General features: G+C 49.9%; 1 protein-coding gene across 2 annotated transcripts in view; it reads right to left on the bottom strand.

The window, feature by feature from the left end:
* Window positions 1-13,376: 13,376 nt before the first annotated feature.
* Window positions 13,377-22,844, bottom strand: part of CERS4 (ceramide synthase 4) — a 35,228-nt gene continuing 25,760 nt past the window's right edge. For both annotated transcript variants that reach the window (XM_061422364.1, XM_061422363.1), the window contains 10 exons: window positions 21,777-21,950; window positions 18,808-18,925; window positions 17,888-18,006; window positions 17,727-17,784; window positions 17,074-17,124; window positions 16,630-16,722; window positions 16,290-16,418; window positions 15,847-15,953; window positions 14,110-14,266; window positions 13,377-13,871 (listed from right to left, as the gene is read on the bottom strand). In XM_061422364.1, the coding sequence (XP_061278348.1) occupies window positions 13,695-13,871; window positions 14,110-14,266; window positions 15,847-15,953; window positions 16,290-16,418; window positions 16,630-16,722; window positions 17,074-17,124; window positions 17,727-17,784; window positions 17,888-18,006; window positions 18,808-18,925; window positions 21,777-21,949 (1,182 nt within the window). In that variant the 5' untranslated portion in view covers window position 21,950 and the 3' untranslated portion in view covers window positions 13,377-13,694. The remainder of the gene's footprint in view (window positions 13,872-14,109; window positions 14,267-15,846; window positions 15,954-16,289; window positions 16,419-16,629; window positions 16,723-17,073; window positions 17,125-17,726; window positions 17,785-17,887; window positions 18,007-18,807; window positions 18,926-21,776; window positions 21,951-22,844) is intronic.

Raw genomic sequence — 22,844 nt, 5'->3', positions numbered from 1 at the left:
GCCCCTGCTTGAGATAACTAGAGAAAACCCTCGTGCAGCAAAGAAGACCCACCACAACCAGAAAATAAATAAAACTTTAAAAGAAATAAGTGGTGATAAAAACTATTTGAAAACCTTTGTATTTAGATCAGTTTTAGGTTCACAGGAAAATGAGGAAGGTAGCTATAGATACTTCCCCTATATTCCATGGCCCCACACATGCATGGCCTCCCCCATTATGAGTACCAGAGTGGTACCTTTCTTACAATCTTTCATAAACCTACAGTGACATGTCATTATCACCCTAAATCTGTAGTTTGCCTTCTAGTTCATTCTTGGTTCTGTACATTCTATGGGTTTGGACAAATGTGTAACGACATATAGATCCATATAGTCAAAGCTATGGTATTTCCAGTAGTCATGTATGGGTGTAAGAGTTGAACCATAAAGAAGGCTGAGCACCAAAGGATTGACACTTTCAAACTGTGGTGCTGGAGAAGACTCTTGTGAGTCCCTTGGACTGCAAGGAGATCAAAGCAATCAATCCTAAAGGAAATCAACCCTGAATATTCACTGGAAGGTCTGATGCTGAAGCTGAAGCTCCAATACTTTGGCCACCTGATGTGAAGAGCCGACTCATTGGAAAAGACACTGATACTGGGAAAGACTGAGGGCAGGAGGAGAAGGAGGTGACAGAGGATGAGATGGTTGGATGGCATCACCAACTCAATGGACATGATTTTGAGCAAACTCTGGGAAATGGTGAAGGACAGGGAAGCCTGGTGTGCTGCAGTCCGTGGGTGGCAAAGACACAACTTAGTGACTAAACAACAACAACAATAATGATGTGTATCCACCGTTACAGCATCATACAGAATATTTTCACTGCCCTAAAAATCCTCTGTGCTCCACCTATTCATCTCTCCCTGCCATCTGATTCCTGGAAACCATTGATCTTGTTACTGTCTCCATAGTTTTGCCTTTCCTCAAAATGCCATAGAGATCAAATCATGCAGTATGTAGCCTTTTCAGCGGAGAAGGCAATGGCACCCCACTCCAGTGCTCTTGCCTAGAAAATCCCATGGACAGAGGAGCCTGGTGGGCTACAGTCCATGGGGTCCCTAAGAGTCGGGCACGACTGAGCGACTTCACTTTCACTTTTCACTTTCATGCATTGGAGAAGGAAATGGCAACCTACTTCAGTGTTCTTGCCTGGAGGATCCCAGGGACGGGGGAGCCTGGTGGGCTGCCGTCTATGGGGTCGCACAGAGTCGGACACAACTGAAGCGACTTAGCAGCAGCAGCAGCCTTTTCAGGTTGGCGTCTTTCACTTAGTCATATGCATTTAAGTCTCCTCCATGTCTTTTCATGGCCTCATAGCTCATTTCTTTTCAGCTCTGAATAACATTTTATTGTTTGGATGTGCTACAATTTATCCACTCACCTGCTGAAAGATGTCTTGGTTGTGTCCAACTCTTGGTAATTATGAATTAGGCGTCTATAAACAGCTGTGTGCAGGTTTTTGTGTGCCCGTAAGTTTTCAGCTGCTCTAGGTAAGTACCAAGGAGTGCTATTGCTGGATCATATGGTAAGAGTATGTTTAGTTTTGTAAGAAATTGCCAAATTGCCTTCCAGAGTGACTGGACCATTTTGCATTCCACCAGCAATGAGCCAGAGTTCCTGTTGCTGCAATCCCTCACCAGCAATTGGTGTTGTCTGTTTTCTGGATTTTGGCCATTCTCAAAGGTGTGTACTGGTTTCTTGTTGTCTTAACTTGCAATTCCCTGATGATATATGTGCAGCATCTTTTCATGTGCTCATTTGCACTATGAACATGTTTGGAACTCTATGTTGGTGACAGCTGCACAGTTTTATGAATACACTAAATGCACTGAAGTTTATCTTATTTTTAATAATTATATTTTTTGGACGTGCTGGGTCTTCATTGCTGCGTGGCTTTTCTCTAGTTGTGGTGCGCAGGGGCTACTTTCTATTTGCGGAGCACTGGCTTCTCATGTTGCAGAGCACCGGCTCTAAGGTGTGCGGGCTTCAGTAGTTGCAGCATGTGGGCTCGATAGTTGTGGCTCCTGGGCTCTAGGGCACAAGCTCAGTAGTTGTGGTGCACGGGCTTAGCTGCTCCGAGGCATATGGGATCTTCCGGGACCAGGGATCGAACCTGTGTCTCCTGCATTGGCAGGTGAACTCTACCACTGAGCCACAAAGGAAGCCCCTGACGTTTATTTTAAATGGTTAATTTTATGTTATGACAATTTCATCTCAATAATAAAACAAAAAGGTGAAAAATGAATCAGCATACTTGTTTGCTGGTGGGAATAATCTAATGGAGAAGGAGGACAGTTGGGGAGACTCGTTAAACAGTCCGGTGGGAGCTGGTGGAGGTGGCCTGGATTTGCTGGATCAGGGCAAATTGTTTCCTCATAGAAGCAGGAAGGGGGGATGGGCTGGTGCATGGTTCTGGATTCAGGTCACAGGTTGGTGGGGCGGGAGGTGGCGGCGGTGCGGGGGGTGGCGGCGATAGAAGTTATTTTTTCCTACTGCTTTTTGTTTTCTCAGTGATGCTGTCTGTTCTGCCACAATGGTTGGTAAACGGGGGTGGGGGTGGGGGTGGGGAATGATGTTGGTATAAGGAGGAAATGGCAGTGAATTCTAAGCTTGCTTTTTCAGCCCCTTGTCGCAGAGTCCGACACGACTGAGCGACTGAATTGAACTGACGAACACAGGAAGTCACCAGAAGGTGGCGCTCTCTGCGTGCGATTGACGTACATCCAGCCATGGGTTTCCTTTTGCCCACGTGCTTATTTTCCGCTTCTTCCCCGCGGGGCGTTTATTCACTCGCCTTTGCCTGCATCCTTCCTCACTCTGTTTTCCATCAAGCGACCTTCACCTTTGGGTTTTTATTTTATCTTTATTAAAAATTGTTTTTCTTTGTTGTTTTGGTTTTCCACCTTTGTATTTTTTCATGGTGAATTATATGTAACACTAAATTTACCGTTTTAACCAGTTTAAGGGCACAGTTCAGTGGCATTGAGTACATTCATCTTCTGCAAGCATCACCACCATCCAGCTCCAGAATTCCTTTCATCTTGCAAAACTGAAACTCTGTGCTCATTAAACACTAACTCCCCATTTCCCTTTCCCCAGCCCCTGGTAACCATTGTTCTAACTTTCTGTCTCTATGAATTTGACTACTCTGGGGACCTCACATTAATGGACTCATACCGTGTTTATCCTTTTGTGACTGGTTCTTTCATTCAGCATAATGTCCTCAGGGTTCATCCATGTTGTAGCATATGTCAGAATTTCTGAATCACTTTCTTTTAAATTTATTTAATTTTTATTCATATTTATTTAATCTGCCCCCTACAGTGGAAGCACAGAATCTTAACCACAGGACCGCCAGAGAAGCCCTCTGAATTTTTTAAAAAGAAGAGTTCCTATATTTTTTGATGCCTATTTGAAATGTAACAGTTAAAAATTCAACGTTTAAACTCTACTGGTGTTCTTCTTAAGCGCCTTTCTGCTCTTGTTAAGGCTCTGTCTTCAGGTTTGCCAGGATGTTGACCTGGCCCCGCCCCCACCCACCCCCACCCCCACCCCCACCCCCACCCCCACTTCCTGCACCAGTCCTAACCCTCTCAGGTCCCCAGATCCTGGAACACACACGTGGTGCGGAGGCAAAAATAAGCATCTATGTTAGAAGCAAGTCCATTTGCTGACAGAGATCAATCAGCTTTGGATTTCTGAGGCTGATTCCTCCATGCTCTTCTGGCCAAGTTGTCCTTGGCCATGATGTAATTTTCCTCCCCACACTGTGAGATGTGAGTAGCATATTTTACAAACGTTTTTATTGAAGTATAGTTGCTTTACAGTTTTGTGTTGGTTTCAGGGGTATAGCAAAGTGGTTCTTTTTGCTTTTCTTTTTTTTCAGATTCTTTTGGCTGAGTGGTAAAAAAACCTTCCTGCCAACGCAGGAGCTGCAGGAAATGCTGGTTTAATCCCTGGGTAGGGAAGATACCCCTGGAGGAGGAAATGGCAACCCACTCCAGTATTCTTGCCTAGGGAATCGCAGGGACAGAGGAGCCTGGTGGGCTACAGTTGCAAAGAGTTGGACAAGACTGAGTCACTGAGCATGCGTGCACGCAATTACAAGATATTGAGTATATTTCCCTTTGCTATACAGTAGGTCCTTGTTGGTTACCTATTTTACATATGTGTATATGTTAATCCCAAATTCCTAATTTATCCTTTCTCCCTCCCTTTCTTCTTTGGTAACCATAAATTTGTTTTCTGTGTCTGTGAAGTCTATTTCTGTTTTGTAAGTAAGTTCATTTGTATCATTTTTTTTTTAGATTCCACATATAAATGATATTATGTGATATTTGGCTTTCTCTTTCTGATTTACTTTGCTTAGTGTGATAATCCCTAGGTCTATCCACATTGCTGCAAATGGCATTATTTCATTCTTTTAAAAAAATAACTCAGTAATATTCCACTGTATTTATAATTTATATCTATCACATCTTTTTTACCGATTTATCTGTCCATGGACATTTAGGTTGCTTCCATATCTGTGGGTAGTATTTTATCTAAGATTTTTGCTTCTGTGGACATCATTGAAAACTGTTATGAATTTTCCTACCTTGCTCCATATTCTTATCTCTCTTCATTGAGGTGAAATTCACATGAACAAAATCAACCTTTTGAAAGCAAACAATTCAGGGACTAATTTAGGCCACTCTCAATGTTGAGCAACCATCACCTCTGTCTAGTTCCAACACATTTCCATTGTCCCAAAAGGAAACCCTGTACTCATTAAACAGATGTGCCATTCCTTCTCCTCCCCTCCCCCTAGTAACCACCAATTTGCTTTCTGTCTCTGTAGATTTACCTGTTCTGGATATCTCATATAAACAGAATTATACAATATGTAACCTTTTAAATCTGGCTTCTTTCACTTGGCATACTGGGTTTTCGAGGTTTGGCCATGTTGAAGCCCTATTTGGTTATGGTTTGTAGTCTTTATCATCCTCTTAAAAGAAGTTGGGTATTCTACCCTACCTCTACTTTAAAGGATTTATTTATTTATTTAGGCTGGGCAGGGTCTTTGTTGCCGCACAAGCCTTCCCTTGTGTCGAGCGAGGGGTACTCTCTAGTTGCGGTTCACGGGCTTCTGTTGGCGGTGTCTTCTCGTTGCAGAGCACTGGCTCTGGAGCACTGGCTCAGTGGTTGTGGTGCCTGGGCTTTGCTGCTCCATGGCATGTGGGAACTTCCTGGACCAGGGATCGAACCCATCTCCCCTGAATTGCCAGGCAGATTCTTATCCACTGGACCACCAGGGAAGTCCTGCACCCTACTTTTTTTTTTTTTAATCTTGGTATCAATTTGAATAAGATGGGAATTATGTGCTGCTTGTAATGGCGATAAAACTTGACTGTAAAATCCTCTAGGTTTTGTGCTTTAAGGAGAGGTAGGTTTCTGTTTTCTACCATTATTCCAAGTTTATTGACATTTATGGGTCTAGTCAAGTGTTCTGATTGTTCATGATACCATTTTTGCATTTTATATTTCCCCATAAATAAATTCATTTCATCTTGATTGTCAAATTTATTAGCATATAGTTTATATAGTTTTTAAAAATTGCCTTCAACCATTTTGTCTGTCCCATTCCCTCCCCTGCCTCTGGTACCTACCAATCTGTTCTTTGTATCTATGAGCTTGGTTTTTGTTTTCTTTTTAAGATTCCACATGTAAGTGAGATCATACAATATTTGTCTTTCTCTCTCTGACTTATTTCATTTAGCATAATGCCTCTAAGATCCATCCATGGGGTTGCAAACGGCAGGATTTCCTTTTTGTGCCTGAATAATATTCCATTGTATATATATCACATCTTCTTTATCTATTCATCTGTCAGTGGACACTTAAGATTGTTTCCATATCTTGGCTATTGTAAATACTGTTGCTGTGGAAATGGGGGGCAGTGCATTTATCTTTTTAAGACAGTGATTTTGTTTCCTTCAGATAAAAACCCATAAGAGGAGTTGCTAGATCAGATGGTAATTGTGTTTTGGTCACCTGATACGAACAGCCGATTCATCAGAAAAGTCCCTGATGCTGGAAAAGATTGAGGGAAGAAGAAGAGGGTGTCAGAGGATGAGATGGCTGGATCCCCAATGCAATGGACACGAACTTGGGCAAACTTCCGGAGGTGGTGATGGACAGGGAGGCCTGGGGTGCTGCGGTCCATGGGGTCACAAAGAGTCAGACACAACTGAGCGACTGAACCCCAACAACAAATGGCATTGTATTTTTAATTTGGGGGAGATCTCTGTAGTGTTTTCCACTGTGGCTGCATCGATTACATTCCCACCGCCAGTGCACTGTGGTTCCCTTTTTCTCTACATCCTCTCCAACATTTGTTATCTCTTGTCTTTTTGATACATAATTATTCTTAGTCTTCCCGTATGTATTTTAAAAACTCTCCTCATTTCCTTCTTGTTCATTCTCTTCAGGCGGTTCTCTTATTAATGTTCCCAGAGTCAGAATTTTTATCCTTGCCATGTTTTGTTCCTTTGCCCTCTGTTTTGTTGATTTCTTTAATCTGTGTTAGTTCCTTATTTTCCTGTGTCATTGGGTTTTCTCTATTGTGCGTGTCCTAATCTGGTGCCAGGTCACCTCTCTGGCTGAGTGCAGCCTCCCTCCCTGGCAAGGTGCTTGTTGTCCAGTCAGGAGGTCCTGGTCAAGCTGATGGGCTCTCAGTCCTGACTTGTGAGTCTAGGTTCTGCACAGGTGATGCCAGGCTTTGCAGGGCCAAGTGCAGGGGAGGGAGGCTGGGGGGCTTGAAGGCATAGGCAGTGGATGTTGCATCCCCCCTAGTTGAAGAGGAGGTGGGGGCAATCCGAGAAGTCTTCTTGGAGGAGTAACTCAGTTGGGAAGCTGAGTGGATGTGGATCTTGAATGGTGAACTTTCAGCACCTTGGAGAAGACTTTTGGGCCCTCCATATAGGCCCCCTATAAAGATGCACACATTCTCTGTAGAATAAAACATCCTCTGTGGGGAAAGCACACAACACACACATGATAATATGCACAAGCCCACAGGACCCATGAGAATACACACGGAGGAACAAACATGAGCAGCTGCAGGATGTAAGCAGCAGGGAATGAAAATCACCAGAATTCCTAATTCATCCTGAGGGGCTAGTGGGCCAAGGGCATGGGGCACTAGATGGACAGGACACCTTCAGGTCAGGCAAGATCCAGGAGTGCTGTATCATATCAGAGGTCGGTGAACAGAGAAAAGGCCTGATGCCCTAATCTTGTTTTTCTCTGGGAGGGAGGCTGGAGTTCTACCATCCCCTTTCAGGAAGCAGAGGTGCTCACTGCCTTGGTTGAGGTGGGTCAGGCTGAAGGTACTGGTGGTGTCTGCATGTCCAAGAGAAAGGGGAAGCCTACAAGCACAGGAAGGAGGACTGGCTGGAGGCAGGGGCCAGCACTAGAAGCAGGATTCCTTGTTAGGGGACAGGGGGTGTCTGGGTCTGTGAGAAGCCCTGGATCCCTGTTTGCCAGCTGGCCCTGGGGGAGTCCAGGCTGGTCCTTCCCCTTTGTTCCTGCAGCTGCAACTCTGCTCCCGTTCCTCAGTTTCCCCTTGGATGTCCTCGAATTCCTCTTAGTGGTCTACGGGCTCTGAGGTTTCATCGGAGGCTCTCAGAGACCTCAGGTCCACCCAGCAGGCTCCACACAGCCTTGCCTTCCACCGATGAGCCACAACCTCTCCTGGGACACAGGAGGCCTGATCGAGTCCCCTGTTTGGGACATCATGTATTCACCTAGGACATGATAAGAGTGTGTGTCCAAAGACAGCAGACTTCTGCTGATCAGGAGGCAAAGTTACTCAAGACACAGAGCCTGAGGAATTCTCCCAGGTTAGATGAAATTGAAAAAGATAATTGACGAGACAAAGGATAACTAAATGCATCATGTGACCCTGGGTTGCATCCTATATAGCATACAAGGGGGACAATTGGAAAACTCTGATGGTCTGTAGTTTGGATAATATTGTTGTATCAGTTGGACTTCCCTGGTGGCTCAGCAGTAAAGAATCCTCCTGCCAATACAGAAGACGCAGGAGAGGCGGGTTTGGTCCCTGGGTTGGGAAGATCCCCTGGAGCAGGAAATAGCAATCGACTCCAAAAGCAAAGTCAACTGAAGTCCTTTGCTCATCTCTAAAATGTTTTCTTGTTGTTGAGTTGTAAGTGTTCCTTACGTATGCTATTTACTAGACTCTGTGGCAAGAATACACAGAAGAACTGTACAAAAAAGATCTTCACAACCCAGATGATCACAATGGTGATCACATCTCCAGGCAGACATCCTGGAATGTGAAGTCAGTTGGGCCTTAGGAAGCATCACTATGAACAAAGCTAGTGGAGGTGATGGAATTCCAGTTGAGCTATTTCAAATACTGAAAGATGATGCTGTGAAAGTGCTGCACTCAATATGCCAGCAAATTTGGAAAACTCAGCAGTGGCCACAGGTCTGGAAAAGGTCAGTTTTCATTCCAATCCCAAAGAAAGGCAATGCCAAAGAATGCTCAAACTACCGCATAATTGCACTCATCTCACACACTAGTGAAGTAATGCTCAAAATTCTCCAAGCCAGGCTTCAGCAATATGTGAACCGTGAACTTCCAGATGTTCAAGCTAGTTTTAGGAAAGGCAGAGGAACCAGAGATCAAATTGCCAACATCCGCTGGATCATGGAAAAAGCAAGAGAGTTCCAGAAAAACATCTATTTCTGCTTTATTGACTATGCCAAAGCCTTTGACTGTATGGATCACAATAAACTGTGGAAAATTCTTAAAGAGATGGGAATACCAGACCACCTTACCCGCCTCTTGAGAAATCTGTATGCAGGTCAGGAAGCAAGAGTTAGTACTGGACATGGAACAACAGGCTGATTCCAAACAGGAAAAGGAGTATGTCAAGGCTGTATATTGTCACCCTGCTTATTTAACTTCTATGCAGAGTACATCATGAGAAACGCTGGGCTGGAAGAAGCACAAGCTGGAATCAAGATTGCCAGGAGAAATATCAATAGCCTCAGATATGCAGATGACACCACCCTTATGGCAGAAAGTGAAGAGGAACTAAAAAGCCTCTTGATAAAGGTGAAAGTGGAGAGTGAAAAAGTGGGCTTAAAGCTCAACATTCAGAAAACGAAGATCATGCCATCTGGTCCCATTACTTTATGGCAAATAGATGGGGAAACAGTGGAAACAGTGTCAGACTTTATTTTGGGGGGCTCCAAAATCACTGCAGATGGTGATTGCAGCCATGAAATTAAAAGACGCTTACTTCTTGGAAGGAAAGTTATGACCAACCTAGATAGCATATTCAAAAGCAGAGACATTACTTTGCCAACAAAGGTCTGTCTAGTCAAGGGTATGGTTTTTCCAGTGGTCATGTATGGATGTGAGAGTTGGACTGTGAAGAAAGCTGAGCGCCAAAGAATGGATGCTTTTGAACTGTGGTGTTGGAGAAGACTCTTGAGAGTCCCTTGGACTGTAGGAGATCCAACCAGTCCATCCTAAAGGAGCTCAGTCCTGGGTGTTCATTGTGAGGACTGATGTTGAAGCTGAAACTCCAATACTTTGGCCACCTGATGCAAAGAGCTGACTCATTGGAAAAGACCCTGATGCGGGAAAGATTGAAGGCAGGAGGAGAAGGGGATGACAGAGGATGAGATGGTTGGATGGCATCACCAACTCAATAGACATGCGTTTGGGTAGACTCCAGGAGTTGGTGATGGACAGGGAGGCCTGGTGTGCTGCGGTTCATGGGGTCACAAAGAGTCAGACACAACTGAGCAGCTGAACTGAACTGAACTGAGACTCTTTTCAGATATAAGATTTGTGAATATTTTCTCCCACCATGCTGGTTGTCTTTTTGCATGTCCCGTTTAAGTTGTATTTATTAATAATAGAATGGGTGTCTGTACACCCCACAACTTCAAAAGCTACAACAGTGCTAGTAATTTAAATCTACCTGAATCCCATCCCCCTGCCTCCCAAGATCAAAAGTGACATGAATTTTCTGAATTTTGTGTTTGTTTTCTGTTTATTACAGAAATAATTCTACTAATAGATGTTCACGTCTAAACCATACATCATTTTGTTTGAGTTGTTTCTGAACTTTATAGATCCTGAGTGGTTGCACCAATTTATAACCCCCCATGTGAAGTTATTTAAATTTTTTTTTAATTTTAAAAAAATTAATTAATTTTTATTTTTGGCTGTGCTGGGTCTTTGTTGCTACATGTGGACTTTCTCTAGTTGTATTGAGCAGGGGCTACTCTTTACTGAGGGGCCCAGGCTTCTCATTGCCATGGCTTCTCTTGTTGCAGAGCACAGGCTCTAGGCGCTCCAGCTCAGTAATTGTGGTGCGTGGGCTTAGTTGCCGTGCAGCATATGTGATCTTTCCTGGACCAGGGATCAAACCCATGCCCCTGGCATTGGCAGGAAGATTCTTAACCAGAGAAAGCCCTATATGTGAGGTTATTGATTCCCATCTTCTCCAACACTTGCTTTGGCCAATTTATTTTTGACAACTGAATGGGTCTGAAATTGTATCTCACCGTCTTGCTTTGTGTTTCCTTGATTGATATTGGGATTTGAGTATGTCTTCATATGCTCATTGGCTGTAAGGATCGCAACCCACTCCAATATTCTTGCCTGGAAAATCCCATGGACAGATGAGCGTCTCGGGCTACAGTTCATGGGGTCGCAAAGAGTTAGGCACGACTTAACAACTAGCAACAGCAACATCTCTTCTGTAAATGCCCGTTGTGGTTTTTGCTTCTGTTTAGTTTTTAGGTCAGTTGTCCTTTTCTGACTGAGCTGTAGATGTACTAGGAAAAACTGGATGTATCTTTAGGGATAAAGAGGTAAGGCATTTATCCTTCTGTTTACTGCCGAAACCCCCAGGGGTGTGTGTGTGTGTGTGTGTGCGTGTGCTCACACACCGGGGTGGGGTGAGGTGGGGCGTGGTCCGGGTCTATCCTTTTCCCCTGCAAATCTCACCCACAGAGGGTGCTGTCACTCTGTTTTTGCTGGGACAGCAAGGAGAATCGGCATTCATCTTCGGTTTAATTTGCGCTTTACTCAGATCAAGGGCGGAGAAGGCAATGGCAGCCCACTCCAGTACTCTTGCCTGGAAAATCCCATGGGTGGAGGAGCCTGGTGGGCTGCAGTCCATGGGGTCGATAAGAGTCGGACACGACTGAGCGACTTTCCTTTCACTTTTCACTTTCATGCATTGGAGAAGGAAATGGCAGCCCACTCCAGTACTCTTGCCTGGAGAATCCCAGGGACGGGGGAGCCTGATGGGCTGCCGTCTCTGGGGTTGCAGAGAGTCAGACAGGACTGAAGCGACTTAGCAGCAGCAGTAGTAGATCAAGGGAGCCTGAACATCTTTTTGTCTGTCACCTCTGTCCTGTGTGGACCACTGCGCACCTTTTCATCCCTCTCTCCCCTCAGGATCTGATTCTTTCTCGTCACATTTCCTATTTCACATTTCTGCGTGACAACCCTTCACAGCTCGTTCTTCTGTTCCTTGCCCCCCGTTTCTCCTCTCCTCTCCTGTTCTTCCCTCTAGGTCACTCCATCTTCAGAGATGGCATCCACCAAGCTCCTAGTCTGCTCTCCCTCTTCTCTCTGTTCTCTCCAACGCCTCCTCTTCTTCTGCCTCCCACACCGTCCCTTCTGTTTTCCTGTCTGTTCCTTCCCATGGCATTTCAGCTGTTCTTACTGTTTTCCCTTCTCATCTTTTCAGTCCCTCTTTCTGGCATCTTTAACATCTGCCTCTTTTTTTTTTTTTTTACTTTATTGATGTATAATTGATTTACAAAGTTGTGTTAATTTCTGTTGTATAGTAAGGTAATTCAGATATGTATATTCTTTTCCATATTCTTTTCCATCATGGTTTAGCACAGGACATTAAATATAGTTCCCTGTGCTATACAGTAAGACCTTACTGTTGATCCATCCTCTACATACTAGTTTACATCTACTAATCCCAAACTCCCAATGTGTCCCTCCCCTGCCCCCTTGAGTCTATTTGTTTCATAAATATAAGTTCGTGTCATAGTTTAGATTTCATATATAAATGACTCAGACAGTAAAGAATCTGCCTGCAATGCAAGAGCCCCAAGCAGATCCCTGGGTCAGGAAGATCCCTAGAGAAAGGAATGGCTACCCACTCCAGTATTCTTGCCTGGAGAATTCTAAGGACAGGGGAGCCTGGTGGGCTATAGTCCATGGGGTTGCAAAGAGTCAGACATGACTGAGTGACCAACACTTTCACTTTTGTACTTTAGGTCTATCTAGATAACCTCTAGGTCTATTCATGTTGCCACAAATGGCATTATCTCATTCTTTTTTATGGGTGATATTCCATTGTGTGTATATGCATCTTTTCTATCCATTTATCTGTGGAAGGACACTTAGGTTGCTTCCATGTCTTGGCTGTTGTAAACAGTGCTGCTATAAACAGGGGTGCATGGATCTTTTTGAATTAGTTTTGCCTGGATATATGCCCGGGATTGGGGTTGCTGGATCACATGAATCTCTTTTCTCCGCCTTCCTCTCCCTCTGTCCTTGTCTCTCAGTGGACACAGAACAGGAACCTTTCTCCTCTTTGCCATCTCTCCCTACTCCCACCCTCTCCTCTTTGCTGAGAAGCACAGAAGGCAAGATTGGTGTCCCTACCCTTTCTCTTCTCCAACCCCGTCTCTGGTGTTTCCAGAAGGCACCCCTTTCCGGTCTTGTGTGGAACCTTGAGGCTGTGGATTCTGGAGCAGTGGGGTGGGGGTACCCTTCTGCACAGCTCATAAGGAGATGCTGAATTCTCCCAGGTGGACCCTTGAGAAGGAGCCTGAAGTATGTTCTCCCACCCCCGCCACTATTTCACTGTCTTCAGGGGGGTCCTGGGGACCTTGGCGATGGCCTTGAGAGGGAACTGCAGGACAGGCGTGAGTCTCCCCTCTGCCCATCTGCTTGGACCTGTGTGGCCTTGGGCAAAGGACTCCGCCTGTCTGAGCTCAGTACCTGCTCATCTGTACTCAGGGTCTGTGAGTAGCTAATGCAGGGCTGCCCTGCTGTGGGAGGAGATGGCTTGGCTCAGGCGCTGGCTGGGAGATGGGCACTCACTCAAGGGGGTCTCTATGCACTGCCTGCTCTCTGGGTCTCCAAGGGGTGAGCATGTATCTTGGGGTGGCACTGAGGGTCCCGTTGGTGGGGTACCCAAGTCCTGGCTGCCTTGGGGCCTCTGGGGATGGATGAGGAGCTGTAAGGGGACACAAGCTCTCAGGCAGAGAAGCTGGCTCCGGTCAAGGTTTATTGGACCCCTTTCCGCCCGGCGCTCTTCACAGTTGCCAGCTGCAGCCTGCAGGTGGCGCTAGCGGGCTGGCGTGTCGTTGTAGCTGCCCGCCGCCCCTCTTCCCCCAGCTCTGTCGATTGCTCAGAGAAGGTGGGAGGGTGGGTTGAAGGAAGGGGCTGGAGACCGATCATCAGCGCCACCTGGGGCCCTCCCTTGTCTCCACAAAGTCTGCCCGAGATCCCGCAGTCCAGCCGCCCCACATATCAGAGCTGCCCCCGACGCTGGGGCAGCCCCCCTCGCGGCCAGTCCTCTGGCCGGCTACGTGGCTGGTGTATGCCGGTTAACCATGCGACCGGCTGCCCGGCTCCGAGGGCCGTCAGTGGGGGCTGCTCCGGGCCGCTGTGCCGCCCCATTCTTCATCTGAGGACACTCCTCGGCTGCCTCCCCATCGCTGGAGTCTAACTCCTCCACGTCACTGCGAACATCCTTCTCCATCTGGGGAAGAGGAGGAGGCAGGGGACTGGCTTGGCTGGGGCCCCAGAGAGGCATGCCGCTAGCCAACACTACCCCAGCCCTATCTGGTCTTTCTTTCCTTTATAAATTTGTTAATTAATTAACTTTTTTTTTTTTTTGGCCCCGAGCACCGCACAGGGGATCTTGGTTCCCCCGACCAGAGATTGAACCTGCGCCCCCTGCATTGGCAGCATGGAGTCTTAACCACCAGACTCCCTACCTGGCCTTTCTTTATGAAGCTGTAGATCATGCAAAGGATGAGCCAAGACCAGAACACATGCAGCAGCTGTAGAATCACCAGAAGTATGTTCAAGAAGTAGTAGCCGAAGAAGGGGCTGAAGTTGCCAGTGGACTCGAAGAAAGTGGTATAGAGGATCCTATGGTGGGTGGGCGGGAGGGAGAGGCAGGGCTTTACTGGCTGCTGTAGCCCCCAGTCCTGGGAATCTCTAACTTGCATGACCTTCCCTGCTCTAGAACCTTCTATGGCTCCCCATTACTCTCCTCCCACCAAAGAGTAATGCCTGTGCTCTTCAGTTGGGCAGTTTAGTAATCCCCTCACCTGATTATATTAAATTCATAGAATGCACAAGCTGGCCAACTGGCAGCCATAACCCTGAACCCCTAGGGGGAGCTTAGTGTCCCAGTAGCTCTCCTGGGTGGTCCTTTCACACCTTCTCAGGTCCCCGTCATTTTCCACCCAGATCAGCTGTAGGGTCATCAGTGACCTGCCTTGATCAGAGAGCAGGCACCTGGCTGGCCCGCCCACCTCCTCTTTCCCCTTGAACCTTCAGGGACCCACACTCCCAGGTCCCCACTTCATGGCTGCTCCCTCTCCATCTCCTCTGCAGGCTCCCCTGACCCACAACCCCAGAATTGGGCCTCTCTGTCAACACCTGGTCTCCGGTGACCCCATCCAGTCTCGTGGATGAAAACACTGAACATTTGCCCCTCTCCCCAGGACCCCAGGCTAGTGTCCACCGCTTCCTCCACTTTTCGGTGGCTGTGGTGGTGACTGGGGGTGTTGCCAGCCCCTTAAACCCAGAACGGTCACAGCGAAGCTCCTGTTCCTCAAGCAGCAACTCTGACCCCATTCCCATCTCATAACCCTTGAGTCATCTCCTTGAGCCCACACACTTCTCTCACCTGCCCTGGTCCTGCCCCGTCATTGGCTACCTGGGCCAGTGCTGTCATCTGGGCCCTGGCCCCCAGCTTCAGCCCCAGCCTCCTACCAGCTATTCCCCCAGCAGCCACCAGAGAGAGCCTGTGAGCACCCACATCGGGTCCCTCCAGTCCTCTTCTCAGGGCTCCCAAGTGACTTGGGATAAGGGCCCGCTTCTCCCCAAAGCCCTGCATACTCTGTCCCATCGTTCTCCACTTTCACTTCCTCCCTCTCTCCCTCTGCTTCCCCCACAGGGATCTTCTACTCTGTTCTTCCAACATGCTGGACACTATCCTGCCTCTAGAATGCTGTCAGTGAGGCCTTCTCCAACCACCTTAATTCCAACTCTCCACACAGTTCCTGTGCCCTTCCTGACTTTTCTTCTCTTTAGCACAATCACGGCTGCACATATTCTGAAACCCACTTGTTTGCCTATTATACTTCTCCATCCACCAGTGTCAGCTCCACAGGACCTTCCCGCTGTTCCCTCTGCTGGCGTGAAAGAGGAGGGAGGCGGGAGGCTCAGCAAATTCCCAAAGACTTGACCAAACGGGGACCCGACCAGGTCTCCCAGTCCGTGTTCCAGGCACCCGGGGCCGATGATGGCTAAGCCCAATGCTCTGTTTGCCTACCTCTGGGCCTTTGCACAGGCTGTGCCCTGTGTTGGAAACCCCTTTCCCAGCCAACGGCCCCAGTTCCCTGGATTGGGGAACCCAAGAACCGATGGCGAGGCAGACCCGTATCTCAGCCACCTCTCCCCCCGAACCCCCACGCCCCACAGCGGAAGGGCTGACTCACCGGGTGGGGAAGAGCACAAGGCGAGTGTAGAAGAAGACCAGCGAGAAGATGATGAACAGAGTGTCGCACATGCGCCGCCAGTGCATGTAGTTGAACAATTTACTGGCCTGGGGAGGGCAGCAGAGAGAAATAGACGTGGGAGGGGCAGGGCCAAGAAATGGCAGGGCCTCCTTCCAGGGAAAAAGGGCCACGGGGCTGGGCCAGGTGAGTTGGGGCAGGGTCTTATCTCTAGGAACTGCCTAGACAGGTAAAGTGTGATCTGCAGGGGTGACAGGGGTGGGGGCCTCACCTCTCAAGACTGACAGGGAGTGGTGCCTCAGCTCCCTGCAGATAGGGGGTGACAGGGGGTGGGGCCTCAACCCCAGGGGCACCAGGGACGGTGGGGCGGGGCGGGGCGGGGGGTGGGGTGGAAGCCGGAAGGAGTCAGGCTGGGCCCCGCCCACCTCTAGCAGGTAATCGGCGGAGTCGTGCAGCAGCAGCACCAGAGAGCCGATGCGCAGCAGATTCAAGCTGTAGGAGAAGCTGATCAGGATGATGGTCACGAAGTGATGAATCACCTGCTCCTTGAAGTCCTGTGTGAGAGGGAGGGTTACAGCTGGGATGACGCTGGGTGGCTGGAGCAGGCCCTCCCAGGGAGGTTGCTTGGAGGATGGATACCCTGCCACCTCCCTGAGGTGCCAAGGTTCTTGGGGTGTGGGATAAGGCCACCCCTCCCCACCTGGAACTGGGTCATAATCATCCCAGGGCATCACTTCCTCAGCCAGAGTCTTGGCCTGGCCTCACCTTGCGCTTGGTGTCAAAGGGCAGTGTCATCAGCAGAGAGATGTAGAAACTCAGCTCCAAGAGGTACCAGTGGTACAGGCCTGGCTTCAGGGGCTGTGGCAGGGGTGCAAGGTTAGCTGTGGGGAGTGGAGGCGCCCACAGGGCATGGGGTATGGGGCAAGGCCCTCCCCATTTGCTCAAACCCACCACACATGAATCCCAATGAGTGAGGAAGGCATGAGCTCCTTGTCCGTAAAGGTAACCAAGAGTGGTGGTTTTGTGGTTTCCTGCTCTGAGTGTCCTGACTCCTGGCCCCTCTCCATTCCACAAGGGAGCCAAAAAATAGAGTGGGACTCAGGGGAATGATGGTAGGATGTCCCGCTTTGGCTCTCCTGCCTGTGACCATAGGAACTCTGACCATGCTGATCTTCCCACCAGCCTCCAAACACCCGCCCTGGCACTCACCTGATGTGGGTAGTTTTCCCAGCACTTGACCGGCGTCCACAGCCATGACTCCTGCAGGGACGGGGGGAGTCTGAGGATATCCAAAGGTTAGCACCCAGAACTCCCACCCCGGCCTGGGTCCTCCTCCCGGGCTCCTGGCTCTCAACGTGCTGCTCTCACTCAGGCTGGCTGTTTCCCGCCAACTACAGCCCTGCTCTCACTGTAGGGTGTGGGCATGAGTGTGTGTGTGCTAAGGCCCTTCAGTTGTGTCCAACCCTTTGTGACCCCATGGACTGTAACCCTATGGACTGTAATACTGGAGTGGGTTGCCATGCCCTCCTCCAGGGGATCTTCCCGACCCAGGGATTGAACCCTCATCTCTTATGTCTCCTGCGTTGGCAAGTAGGTTCTTTACCACTGGTGCCACCTGGAAGGCCCTCTCACTGTACACCAGAGGCTTATTATTCAGAATCCCCAGCCCTGACACACAGTAGGTCCTCAACGGGCCACCCATCAAGTGGACATTCACTGTAACCTTGCCACATTCCTTCCGCCCTCTCTGTGCCTTTGCACGTTTCCCCCCCTGCCTGAGCCCCACACACCCCTCCCCAATCCAGTCTGGGCCCAGCACATAGTAGGCACTTGTATGGCAGGTACACATGAGGTACACTCACGTGATAAAGAACCATGGTTCCACAGACGAAGCAGCACAGATAGAAGACAAACTTCCAGCTGCAGGTGGGGAGGGAGCCCATGAAGCAAGCTGCCAAAGGAGCAGACTGCCCCCCTCACAGCACCCCCAGACACCCCCTCACCAGCCCCACCCTGGGCTTACCTGGACTCACAGAACTTCTTGGTCAGGCAGGGCCGGTCCTGGTTCCGGCGTCTCCGGAACCAGCACTGAGTCTGCCGCAGCGTGAGGCCGCACTGCGTGGCCAGGAGGTTCATCTGGGACTGGAGAGCGGGTGATGGGGGCCAGGGTCACAGAGGTGGCCTCCCGCCACTGTCCCAGGACAGCCAAGACCCAGCTCTGCATACCCCCTCCCCGCGCCGTGGTCCTAAACCTCACCTGTGGGGTGGTCTACCTATGTTGATAGGGGAATAGGGGGTTTCACAGGGTGATGTGTGTGTACTCAGTCGCTTCAGTCATGTCTAACTCTTTTGGGATTCTCTAGGCAGGAATACTGGAGTGGGTTGCCATTTCCTCCTCCAGGGGAATCTTCCCAAACCCAGGGATTGAACCCAAGTCTCCCGCATTGGCAGGTGGATTTGTTACTGCTGAGCCATGGGGAAGTCCGTAGGGTGGAGCCCCCCAAAGCAGGCCTTATAAAAACCCAGCCCTGGGACTTTCCTGATGGTCTAACAGTTAAAAATCTGTCTGCCAACACAGGTTCAATCCCTGGTCCAGGAAGACTGCACATGCCTCAGGGCCACCAGACCCGTGTGCCAAAAGCCTGAGCGCCCTGAAGCCCATGCTCCGTGCAACAAGAGAAGTCAAAATGAGAGGCCTGCATGCCGATCTCGAGAGCAGCCCTCCCTCCACTCACCACAAGCAGAGAAAGCCTGTGCAGAGCAACAAGAGAACCAGCACAGCCGAAAATAAGGATAAAACCCAAAACCCAGTCCTGCTCACAGGCTGATGGGCCTTGGGATTCAAGGGGTTGGCGGTGGGGGTTTTCTTGCACCCCTTCCAGAGCTACCCCCAGGGCACCCAAGCAGGCCAACGGGGACGGAGGAGAGGGTCGGGGATCTCACCTCCGTGGGCTCCCGCCCTTTCATTAGGTAATGCTTCTCCAGCGTGGCATTGGGGTCCGCTGGCCTCCTGATCTGGTTCCGCACGCCCAGCCACCGGCTCAGGGGCAGGGCGACGAATCTGGGTGCAGGGGAGACAAAGCCTGTCAGTCCAAGTGGGGAAACAGGGGTCACTGGGGCGAGGCCATAGTTTGGGAGCCTGCAGGGGGTAGCCTGTTGCAATGGGCACGACCTAAGAAAGACAGCTCGGGGGGCTTCCTTGGTGGTCCTGTGGTTATGACGCCACCTTCCAATGGTGGGGGCACAGGCTGGATCTCTTACATGCCTCGGAGTACGGCCAAAAATTGAAAAAAAAAAAAAAAAGGTAGTTGGATTGGTCTTCAGGATGTGAGATGATCAACTTTGGTGGTACTCAGGTAGCTCTGGACGTGAGAGTTGGACTATAAAAAAGGCTGAGCGCCGAAGAATTGATGCTTTGGAATAGTGGTGTTGGAGAAGACTCTTGAGAGCCCTGTGGACCGCAAGGAGATCCAACCAGTCAATCCTAAAGGAATTCAATCCTGAATATTCACTGGAAGGACTGATGCTGAAGCTGAAGCTCCAATAGTTTGGCCACCTGATGTGAAGAGCTGAATCAATGGAAAAGACCCTGATGCTGGGAAAGATTGAAGGCAGAAGAAGGGGGATGCAGAGGATGAGATGGATGGATGGCATCATAGACTCAATGGACATGAGTTTGAGCAAACTCCGGGACATAGTGAAGGACAGTTAAGCCTGGCGTGCTGCAGTCCATGGGGTGGCAAAGTTGGATATGACTTAGTGACTAAACAGCAGGCACCTTCACTCCATCCCAAAGCAGGGATGAGCATCCCTTCACTGCCTGAGTTCTGATCTGCGCCCCCCAACCTGGGTGGGGGCCCCCCATAGGCAGGAGCACGTCTGCTCCTTCTCAGGGCTCCTCCCTCCCCGCATCCCCTCCTCCCTTGTGGACATTTGGAGGAGCTGGGACCCTGGTGAGGCAATCACCACAGTGCTCACAAGGGGGTGTCCAAGACCAGGGTCAGGACCAAGCTGCGTGTCCACCGTGTCAATATCACCTTACACTGGGGGAAACTGAGGTTCAGGGCAGCGCAGCAAGGGACTCATTCCAGACTCACTCATGCTGGGGGGCAGGGAGGGAGGAGGCAGGAATGGGACATGACTGCCATGTTTTGTTTTTTTCTTTTGGCTATGCCTCAGGTCATTCTGGATCCTAGTTCCCCAACAAGGGATGGAACCCTGGCCCTCTGCAGCTGAACCGTGGACTCGTAAGCGTTGGACCACTAGGAGGCCCCACGACTGCCATTTATTGAAACGTACGATCTGCCAAGCACGTGTCTAAGTCCACCTTGTGTGCCGCTCACTTAACCCTATTATTATTGTCCTGATAGGCAAACTGAGGCTCAGGAAGGCCAGAGATCCACCCCAGGCGACACAGCAAGCGAAAGGCAGGCCCAGGAGTCACTTTCCCTTAATGGGGAAAACCTCTGCCTGTGTTTGACCCCAGAAAAGCTACTTACAACCTCATTGCCCTTTAGAAAAGCAAGGGATATCTTTGGGAGGAGTTAACATGCCCGTCTCAGCTGGAGCCATTGGCTAAATAGGTGAGAAAACAGACCCAGCCTTCAAGGCCTGGCTGAATTGGGCCTCCCAGAATCCCTCAGGCAAAGCCTTGGTCCTAGATGACCTACCTGCTGTGTGACCCCAGGCAGGTCACTTGACCTCTCTGTGCCTCCATTTCCTCTTCTGTAAAATGGGGATAATAACAGTACCACTTCACCGGGTGGCCATGAGGGCTGAGTTAAGACAGGCAAACTGCTCAGAGCAGGGGTTGGCAGAGTAAAAGCTCAAAGAGTGTCTGGTAAATATAATGTCAATGAATGGGCCCTGGGTTCCCCATGTCCAGCCTGTGTCCCAGGAACCTTGACTCCAGGAAGCTCCGTGTGAGTGGGACAAGCACGGTGTAGAAACGCCAGGGGGTTGCAAAGAAGGTTGGGGACCTGGGACGGCCCTGGCAGTCCAGTGGCTGAAACTCCATGCTCCCAATGCAGGGGGCCCAGGTTCAACCCCTGGTCAGGGGACTAGATCCCACATGCCACAGCTGCTGCATGCTGGAACTAAAGATACCACATCCTGCAGCGAAGATCATACATATTTTTTAGAAAAAGGTGGAATCTGAAATCACATGTGAGCTGTGCAGGAAGGGGAGCGGGAGGGGCCCCTAGCACCGAGTGGGAAGCTTTGAGGGGGGCAAACCTTGTGGCGGGTGGGCCGTGGGGGCCAGGCAGATGTGGGAGCTGTGACCACAGTGTAAGTCAGGTAGAAGAGCGTGGGACAGAGGGAAGGGACCCAGGAGACGGACGGCCAGGGAAAGAAGAACTGCAGTCTGGGGCAGCGTCTGGATCGCATGAGAAATAACTGAAAACCCATGGGTGCGTTCAGCATACACTCAGGGCCAGGGGCCCGGCTACAGGAGCTGAGTGACAGGGGTCCCAAAGTGGGGGCTGGAGTACCCTAGCCCTTCCTTTGGCTACAAAGGAGATCAAAGGGGAGGCATTGGAAGGAACCAGGAAGGAAGAGTGGGGCCCAGGGAGGGAGGAGAGGCACTCATACAGGAAGGAAGGATGAGGGAGTGGGTGGGAGTTCTTTACTTACTGACTGGCCTCTGTAGACCCATCCCAGGTCAGCAAAGCAAGAGCATCCCCTGCCCCCCCAAGGCCCCCACTTGTTTTCCGAGATGCTGGCACTTCCAGAAACCTGCAGCCAATGTCCCAGGCCTCGGAGACCCTCAGAATATGGGCGGCGGCAGCTGGGGTAGGGGGCAGGATGGAGCCAGAAGAGCACTGTGACTCAAAGCCAGGCTCCCTCCAGGGACACACAAGGATGCGATCCTGCAGATGGGAGAGCGCAGGGTGGGTGGCGCAGTCACTTACCTCTCGAAGGTGAAGCGAACGACCACCAGGGCCAGCGCTAGGGGCACAGCCATCAATGTGTCCCGGGGGTGGGGGAAGACCAGGCCATCGTGGTCCTCCAGTTGAGCCCATGAGATGTTGGCGGGGAGCCACAACCTCTCGTTCCACAGCCAGTCGTTCAGGCTGGACCACATCCTGTGGACACAGGGTCCAGTGAATGGACAGCTCGGCACACAGGACACGTTGAGTGGGAGGACCGGGCAACCTGCCCTCTTCCCCCCAGCCCCTGGCAACCTGGAGCTTATTAGAGCCAGTGTGAAGGTTAGACTGGGGCCGTGTGTCCTCAGGCAAATGACCTGACCTCTCTGAATCTCAAGTTCATTTGTAAAACTGGAATGGCAATATCCACCTCACAGCCCAGCTTCATAAGGTGCACAAAGTGCTTAGCCTGGTGACTACTGACCCTTAAATGTAGCTCATGATGGTAGTTATTATACTGTACTTTACAGACATGAGAAAGGCAGGCAGAAGGGAGAGGCTGATTAGGGTGATGACCTTGAGTTCTCAAGCAGCCGGGAAGCTTTTCTGTCATTGAGGGGAGGTTCCTCTGAAACAGCCCAAAGATGAAGGATTTAAGGAATCCACAATTCCCTCCCTGGCCATCCTTCCACGCATGGACTCTCCTTGAGGTGTGAATGTCAGCTGTCTCACTTTCTCCTGACCACGGCTGGGCAAGTACCTACAGTCTAACCGAGCTTGCTGCCAGATAATGGAGCAATGGTCAAGGTGGGCCAGCTTTCCACCAAGAGCTGCTGGGGAGCTGCTGTGGGGCCCAGCTGTCCTGAGGAGCCCAAATAGCTTCTCTGGTTCCCAAGATTTAAAACAAGTGCCCCAACCCCTATACTGGTCCTCACTTGCAAAGTCTGTTCATTCATTTGTCTGTCCGTCCATCCATCCATCCACCCATCAGCCCACCCATCCATCCGTTCAGTCCACCTATTCAACTATTCATCCATCCAGCCATATCATTTGCTTGCCCACCTGTACATGTACGAGTTCATCCATCCATCCATCCATCCATTCACCTAT

The sequence above is a fragment of the Bos javanicus genome, chromosome 7, assembly GCF_032452875.1.
Source record: "Bos javanicus breed banteng chromosome 7, ARS-OSU_banteng_1.0, whole genome shotgun sequence".
Lineage (NCBI taxonomy): Eukaryota > Metazoa > Chordata > Mammalia > Artiodactyla > Bovidae > Bos > Bos javanicus.
The sequence above is the reverse complement of the archived record's forward strand: the minus strand, read 5'-3'. Positions and strand labels throughout refer to the sequence as shown.